We start from the raw sequence: 8,811 nt of genomic DNA on the forward strand, positions 1-8,811 counted from the left end.
TTTCAAAAATCATAAATGGTTGTTTAAAAAAAAAGAAGTAACTGCTTTTATAGTAATTTTCTTACATAAACTCGAAACATTTAAAATTACAAAACGAAGTGAGCTGTGCTTCAGTTCAGAAACATTGTTCTAGTTTGTAGAATTTGATGTTCCCCTAAAACAAGCAGGAACACTGCACTCTGTTCAGTCTGAGCATCAGCAAACTCTTCCAGGATGGTGTGGGGGCAGAGTAAACTCTGAAGGCTTTATTTTTCAGTAGAATTTGGCTCCACCTTGTGATATTTCGTCACATGTGAAATTTACCTTTTTGATGTGTAACGCCAGATTGAGAAAAACAAACACAAAACCGGTTTTACTTTAAAAATCAATTTAATTTATAGCAAAAAAGAGATAAAGATGCACAATATTTATATATAATAGTTTTTTTTCTTTAAAATGCATCATATGCAAGAAATTAAACATTTCTGAACTGCAACTGAGCAGTATGTGAGACAAAGTGATAAAAGCTTTACCTCTGTTCTAAAAAAAAAAAAAACTGTGAATGTGAATGTCCTATTAATTATAAAATGTATCCATACAGGCACCTTTGCTTTAGTGGGATGCAAAACCCCAAACAGTTACACTGTCGTTACCAGTAACAAACTGATGTTGGCGCTCTAAGCACCGACCATGCTAGTAAATAAGGTCACTTGCTTTTACATCCAGGAAGTGATGATAGAGGAGTAAACCGTTTCCTTTAAGCTGGATTTCATTTACTGACATGAATGCCGATGTATGGCGCCACACTCACCTGCTGACCCCTATGTCTGTATTTTTGTTGTTGTGTCCCTGAGCTGGAAGAGGATGATTTCAAAAGTCAACACACTTTCAGACTGAGAGGTCTGAGCGGCTGGAGAACCTGTTTACAGTTTGATGTTCCCTGACATGATAGATTTGTAAATGTCATCAGTCAGCAGCACGTAGCTCTCAGCGCGATCATCCAGGATGTAAAGAGGGTCCTGGATACTTCCTGGATCGAAGCCCTGGTCCATTAGCTTTACTTTCATCTGCTTAAAAGTCCCAGTTACTTCCAATGCATCCTAGGCAGGAAATAAATGAAGATTTGTTGTGATGAATATCTCCAGAGCAAAACTAAGTTGGAGTAACGTCAGGGTAATTCACCTGTATCCTTATGAAGCGAGGTCGTGCATATGACGGCAGGTAGCTGACCACATGCTGATACATCCTCCTCCCATCGAACTTTGCGTCCTTCTTCAGTGTAACCGCAGCCATACCTATGCGCCCCTCATGCCCTAAGAAAATCCCAAATAAAAAAGATAAAAAAAACCCAAATAAACTATTGTCAAGTCATTCACACAGACACCAGTCCTCACCTGGCACCTGGACTCCGTAAACGTTGGCTTCCTGCAGACGGCCACTCAGGGTCAGGATATCAGACACTTCCGTTGTTGCTACATTCTCACCTTTCCACCTGCGGCACAATCATAAATGTGCTGTTTTTTCATTGAAAGAAACATTCAAATGCTCCAGTAAAAAGTTTGTTTTAAGTCTTAAAACCTTATAAATGTTATGGATTCCAACCACAGCTTTAGCTTCTACAAGATCCATACTTTTTTTCCTGATTTGACCACTTTTTGAAGAATATTTTATCTTTCTGTTTCCATCTGAATTCAGGTAAGTTAAATAACACCTTTAAATATACAAGTCACAATGATACTTTCTATCTTCGTCACTATGGAGATTCCATTTGGTGGCAAACAAACTACACTATGTGCTTAAATGAGCAGACATTAGAAGGCATTAACTTTTTATTTTAATTTAATCATAGACTAAATAAACAGGTAAAGACATAATTTTTGTCAAATAACATTTCAAAGCCTAGAAAGAACATTAATTTTTAAACGTTTGCTGGCACCCGAACTTTTTTAAATATAATAGGGTTAGAATACAGCAGGATTAGCTGCAAAACAAGCAGGGTGGTAGCCCTCAAGGAACAGGGCTGGTGACCCCTGGACTTTGGTCACACAACTCAAAAGCCCACGCCTGGCGACCTAAATGCACATTTTTCAGCAAATTCTGCTAGTGGCCGCGTGGCAGCATTTCGAACCAGGAAGTGGCAGTCAGATCTTTCCCAATTTTCCTTGATGCCTGACGGCCGCCGTCTACATTCATGACCACACCACCAATTTCTTGAAAAAAAAAAAATCAGGAGGCAGCCTGAAATCTTGACAACTCTGTAAATACCTGCCCATCGTGCGGTGGCAGTTATGACCGTAGCATTATTAAAATAATAACAGAAATAATGGATTGGATTTTTCTGCCTTTTCAAAGCATGTACTCATTCATATTTGGTGATGGTAAGCTACTGATGTAGCCACAGGTGCTGTTAAAAAAAACTCACCTTTAATGATTTTTTACAAAAATATCACTAAAAGACTGGTATCTGTTTTATCTTCAGTATGAAATAGTGATGTGCAAACATATTCTGTACCTGAATGTGTCACCAACTCGATCCTGGAAATAAATAAAGTTGTCGTGATCAATCTTCAACAAGTCTCCTGTGTTAAAGTAAAGATCTCCTTTCTTCAGGACGTTCCGAAGTCTTTTCCTCTCGTTTTGCTCTTCGTTTTGGACGTAGCCCAGAAACGGAGCAATGTCTGTTATCTTTGATACGAGCAGTCCAGTTTCACCTAAACAAATTAACACAAAAAAATCGGAGTTCAATGTGAAAATACAAGAGTTATATATATAAAAGTTTAAAGGTGCGAGTCAGAGAAAACAATGGCCATCACCTTTGAGCGCCTCAATGCAAAGGCCGTTAGCATCTCGCACGGGTTCATCTCGCTCTGTGTCGTACTTTACAAGAGTGTATGGAAACAGTTTCTGCAGAAAGAATGTTCATTTTGAACTATAAATTACGAGGATCAAAGTTCTTTAAGACTCAACGAAAAACGTTTTATTTTTTTGTGATTTTAACATGTTTTATAGCATTTTTCTCATAATGGATGAAAGAAATAGAGTAATTTTGGATTAAAACTGCATTTCTGAGTATTTCTTTATTCAAATGGTGATGGATCAGGAGCAGATAAAAACGCATGGTTTGAAAAAGCTCAGGTTTGTGAAGCAACCAAAGTCTCCCCTCTCCGCGACAATTCTAAAGCATCCACCAGCAGACGAATAGATCCAGTAACATCTTTATTTTCCTGGTCTGAGCTGACATCTGGCTTAAAACTGTGGATAGCTGGATATTGTTTGCTGTTTTTGCTTTGCTAATGTTAGCTTAGGCTTGTGAGATGCTAAATGGGAGGGAGTATAAACAAAGGAATGCTGGGATGTTAGCAGCTATAACTTCCGCGCCAACACAACCCAGAATTTCCAATGAGTTGCAAAAAATTAGTCTTGAAAAACGAAACAGACTTTTTGCTTTGGGCTAAAAACTGCATAATGATAATTAAAAGACCGTTGGAACAATTTCACAATAGAAAAAATACAGTTTACACAGAACAGCCTTGAGTGAAGAGTCAATCCAATGTTACAGGTACATACAAATCTAAGGCATGTCAATGAGAGGAATCCTTAACAGTTCTATCTTCAAAGGAACCTTTAAAACAGCTCAGTGTGAACACAGTTGAGACAAGAGAAAAAAAAATGTTTCTTACCCGGTAAAAAAAGTTGACTCTTCCAACAGCTCCGATTTTCCCCACATAGTTAACGAATCCCACATTTCCCTCGGTGGAGGCATAAAACTCTCGAACCTGAATGTTCCCAAAGCGATTGAGAAACTCTCTCCACACCTCCGCTCTGATGCCGTTTCCGATGGCCAGACGCACTTTATGCTCTTTGTCGTTATCTCGCTAGAATCAAATAAAACAAAAAAAAGATTTAAGTTATAGACAACGTTTTCTCAGATTAGTTCTTATGCAGATCTCCTGTCCGCTGCTGTTGCTAAAGTCAAGTTTGGAGTGTATATATCTCTGCATATATACAAAAACAGACTTCTACTCAGCTATTACTCTTCATTGGAAGTGGTGGCTTGAATGCGCATTGATTAGGCCGGTGAACGTAGCACAAAGATACTACTTACTAGGTATTTGTACCAATTTACAAATAAAATCCTTTCAATCCTCTTTTTTTTCTAGTTATCTCAATGTCCCCCTTAAACGTCCCAAACATTAAATACCAACTCATATCAACGAAATCTCTCAGTGTGACTTAAAGCATAATTGCGTCTAAAAATATCCCGACCTCTTTGCCTCTTCTGTGTACCAGTAAAGGCAGATTTGGTTGCAGAGTTACTTGATATGGTCCTGCAGAGTAAAGGCCAGCATCTATTCCGAGAGGTGACCAGATAAAGACAAACTCTGTCCTGTGACTCGTGCAGGGTGGGGCAGAAAACGGACACCCCACTTCATGTGATGCAATTCAATACTCTCAATGGCATACAACTTTTACAGTAGTCCTAACAACAAAGTGTTTTTTGCAAAAATAATCAACAGTTGTCGTACTTTAAAGGCAAACAAAGCACACTAGGGATGCCTTGGGTTTTACACAGAAAAACAGCACCTGAAAGTTGAGATTTACGATTTCTATTTCGGTGAGCCAGCTGTGCGGGGCTGTGGGAATGTACAGATTTGGACATTTCTCTTGCTGGCGTGATCAGTCTCTATGGCAGCCTGCTGCAGCCAGTTCCAGCCAGTTGTTGTGCACAGAGAGTTTTACAGTAGTTAGGAGGGGAAAAGAGGAGGTGTGGTGCCTCTCAGCCTTTTGCTACAGATCAAGCTCTGGCTCGATAAAGCTACTGTCGCTATATCTAAAAACAGAGATATGTATCTGTAAAAAGGTTTCCTCAGAAATAGACCAGTTTTCTTCACAGGATCTGGAAAATTCTTTAACCGGGCAACCTCTTCAACTTTAGACGACTCAGTGTTTTTCTGTCAGGCACATTCCAGGACCCGTCACAACCCTGCAAAAACATCCTGCTCTCTTTGGGCGTCATGTTACAAAGCCTTTGGGTAACAATGGAGGGTTATAATGTGGAGTTATAGACCTTCATCAGTCCCTTAAAACCCATCTCTATGTTTGAATGTGCGACTTATTGCCTAAAAGTAGGGGTTAGTCAAAGGTTTTTACCTTTGGCGTGCTACAAAGGTAGCGCATCACCTCTCCGATGTACTGGATAACAGTCACGTTGTATTTCCTGCAATCATCCCAAAACTGAGAGGCAGAAAACTTCTTCTTTAGAATGATAGTCGACCCTTCAAGATAAGAAAGAGAAAGAGCCACGTAGACACGTTTTAACATAGATATACATACACAAAAGCTTTAGAATTGATCTGGATTTTAGAGTCTTTAAAGTTAACCAATACTCTGATTTGAATCAATTCAAGACAAATGTGTCCTTTTAGGAGATCTGAACATTCTCAACAAGCTGTGCACAATCCATGCATAATCTGTGAGGTATTAAAAAAGTCTCATAACAAGTTTGGACCTCAGAGAGCTCGTGCGGACACACAATAGGTGTGAACTTTGACCTATTTAGGATAAAGCAGTCGGAAAGGATCTGCTCAGATTACTGACGGGTTGGCGGGAACAAAAGGCCCTTTCACCGGGACTGACCCAGAGCAGGACAGCGGCGAGGAGGAAAGGGGGAATCGCTTGTTGCATAGAAAACCAATTCAAGACCACTTGAAAATGTGCGTCAGCACATTCAGATCATATGAGATCATTTGGGGCCCTGTGATGGGCTACAGCCTTCGTCTGCAATGCTGGTAAATCAATGGAGGTTTAAGAGAAGAAAGTGTTTGTGAAATATGGACATCAAACATGAAAGTCTCTTTACTTTTGTTTTATAAGGAAAAAAAATCTACTTCAATTAAAAAAATCGATATTTTACAACTTATAAGTTATATTTCTTCCATTTAGAGAAGATGGCTTCATAAAACATGGTTTAAAGTCATAAAAATGTGATGAATTCACTTCTTAAATGTGAATCTGTTATAATGTAAGGATATGTTGACATAAATCCAATAATAATCAAAACTGTACCTATTTATCTTCATCAGTTTGATATAAGAAATGTTCTTTTACTTGTGAAATATGGGACGATTGTACTTTGGAAATGTTTTTAACTGCAAATGTTCAGGCTTCATTGGGATTTGCTTTCTGTATTGTTTATGAATTAAGGTTTGGTTGTGTGGCTCTGCCCACAAATAGCACCTAAAATGATGACATCATATTATCCATAATATTGGCTTTTCCATATCTAAAGCCATGTACTTAAGTCTCATTCTATTCAAAATCCATTGGGTTTGCTATGATTTTTGCAGCAATACCAGCTTCAAGTCTCCTGGACGTTTTTTCCATTGGTTTAGGAGTGGGTTTTGGGGGAATGTCCGATAATGATGTTGGACTCACTCTCTTGATTCTAGTTCATCCTACATGTCTTTTGTCAGGACTCTGTGCAGACCAGTCAAATTATTCAGGATTTCATAGCCCTGTGGACCTGTGAGTAAATGTAATACATAAATCCAGACTTTGGATGACTGAATATTGTTGTCAACACTGTTTTCTAACAAACAGCCAAGAATTTTGCATGATTGCTGTTAATACTGAAATATAAAAAGCATTTACACAAACCCTTAATATTTTAGGGCTAACTCATTGTATAGCAATGAGGCTGTCAGTCTGCATCCTACCCTTCTTGGGTAGTTTGCCCAGGTACAAGCCACTGCCTGTACAGTGATATACCAATGGCACTAGTCCCTAGACTTAAGAGAACTTGATAGTGCTACTGCCAATAGAAGGAATAAATGCCACCAATTACTGTGCTGTGCCAGCAGCACCACAAGGGTTTGGCTGCTCACTATGCCTGGTTACACTTATAAAAAAAATTGCTACCATCAGAGCTCAGGAGGAGCTCACAGGTACGCTGATACAGCAGGTGGCGGCGTTTACTCCGAGAGGACACTGAATCTGTCACAACAACACTATCCCATTCCCAAGTTGTGGGGCTGGTACCGTGGAACACCTCTCCAGGGTGAGACAGAAGCCTGTGTCTGGGATCGGTACCAGAGGGGTTGGCAAAAAAGCTAAACTTAAGCAGGTCAATGTGTAAAGTCTCACTCTACGGCAGAAACTTTAGACTGCTGTTTAAAGTTTGCTCCCCTTTCTTTGTTAATCAGTTCATTAAAAAGAACTGAACCGGATTCACCTATTTGCACGTTTCTAATGTAAATCAGATAAAGCCATCATAAATACCTCTGGATAGTCTCACCTGTTTCAATGCAGCCGATAAAGCCCACAATAAACCCCGCAGTGTGGTACAAAGGCAGGTTAAGGTAGAAGACGTCTTTTGATGTTATACCGTTTGAAGATAAAACAGCCAAAGCCGATAAGAGGCGGTTCTGGTTGAGCACGGCTGCCTTGGGGAGGCCTGAAGCACAAAACAGTCAACATTTGAAAAAGAGAAGATGCTTGCTCATCATCCCTCCCTGCCTGCCGCACCGGTGGTTCCAGATGTGTAGATGTAAACAGCAGGGCTTTTGTAGGTGATGTGCGCTCTGAGGGATCGAGGGAGCGGAGCGTCGGAGGCGTTTTCCACTAGAGCAGAGAAGCCTTGGATCCCAGGCGTGTCACAGTGTTTGCTCATCAGAAGGATGGTGGTTCCCCGCTCTGTCAGAGAGGACAGCACGTCCTCAACTGCATTCCTCAGCTCTGCAAAAGCAGAAAGAAGCAAGCTTAATGAGACACACCCCAAAATTCCCTAAACTAATAAAGTCCCACTCAGATTATCTTTTGATCTAATGGAAAAGCGTTCCCAGTAAGGCAGCCTCGACTAATCGACTATTAAATAGTTGATGACTAATTTAATAGCCAATTGGTCATTACCTTATATCATATGGAGTCAAAGTGTAGTAAAGTTGAAAGTTATAATGACATTATGATAGCTTTTTGGACTATTTTGGAATTATTAAGGATTTTTGTACTTTATCTAATACTTCAGCTACATGCTAGCTATTTTTTTGGCTAATTCAGGCTTTTTGTTCATTTTTTTAGGCTAATATTTTAGCTGGCTATCAGCTTCAGCATTTTCAGGTATCAATTTCAGCATTTTCAGCTATCAGCACTAGCATCCTCAGCGGACAAATTCAGCTTACAGCATTCACACTACCATTATTGCAGGTAGTGCTATATATTTAGTTTTTAGCTAGTTTGAAGCTAATGATGGTTAAGATGTGTGCTTTACATCCAGTTTACACATGGCCCGATTAGTCGCTAATTGGAAAAAATAATCGATGATTAGTCAACTATTAAAATAATAGTTTGTGCCGGCTCTAGTTCCCAGTTGTCTTTCAATAAGGACTATGCAAAATAAAAACAAGTTTTCTAGGACATAGTTTCTGCAGAGCATCCGTGGCACATCAGAAATTTGCTTCCGATTTGTGTAAGTGACTGTTGGCGCATTTCCCATCATACCTTTATTTACACTCTCTCCCTCTAGCTTACAGCTCCTCACACCTCCAACCTAAGACCCATGAAACAAAAACCATACGGTTTTTAGCCCAATTCCAACTCAGACGATGAAAACTAAAGCAAACATAAATCTGTTTGTCTGGAAGTAGATCCATCGGAATGGAGCAGAGCAGGAAACGTTTGACTTTCTCTGCTTTTGATGCACACCAATTAGAATAAAGGAATACCCAAAAAATCCATTCTGAGCTCAATTTTAATTGAAGTGGGTCTCTAAATTTAAACGTTTACTTTATTTTTCTAAGCAGTGTGTCGTTTCGGGGTGTTTCTCCTAGTTGTCAA

The 8,811-nt window shown here is 39.6% G+C and overlaps 1 protein-coding gene across 1 annotated transcript in view; it reads right to left on the reverse strand.

The window, feature by feature from the left end:
• Positions 1 to 414: 414 nt before the first annotated feature.
• The window catches only part of zgc:158482 (uncharacterized protein LOC100009650 homolog), a 9,553-nt gene continuing 1,156 nt past the window's right edge, over positions 415 to 8,811 (reverse strand). The window contains exons 2-10 of the mRNA XM_024295637.2: positions 7,504 to 7,713; positions 7,274 to 7,432; positions 5,131 to 5,255; positions 3,660 to 3,854; positions 2,793 to 2,883; positions 2,492 to 2,690; positions 1,374 to 1,471; positions 1,162 to 1,292; positions 415 to 1,079 (exon numbers count right to left, since the gene is read on the reverse strand). Of these exons, the coding sequence (XP_024151405.1) occupies positions 903 to 1,079; positions 1,162 to 1,292; positions 1,374 to 1,471; positions 2,492 to 2,690; positions 2,793 to 2,883; positions 3,660 to 3,854; positions 5,131 to 5,255; positions 7,274 to 7,432; positions 7,504 to 7,713 (1,385 nt within the window). The 3' untranslated portion in view covers positions 415 to 902. The remainder of the gene's footprint in view (positions 1,080 to 1,161; positions 1,293 to 1,373; positions 1,472 to 2,491; positions 2,691 to 2,792; positions 2,884 to 3,659; positions 3,855 to 5,130; positions 5,256 to 7,273; positions 7,433 to 7,503; positions 7,714 to 8,811) is intronic.

The sequence above is a fragment of the Oryzias melastigma genome, linkage group LG3 (assembly GCF_002922805.2).
Source record: "Oryzias melastigma strain HK-1 linkage group LG3, ASM292280v2, whole genome shotgun sequence".
Lineage (NCBI taxonomy): Eukaryota > Metazoa > Chordata > Actinopteri > Beloniformes > Adrianichthyidae > Oryzias > Oryzias melastigma.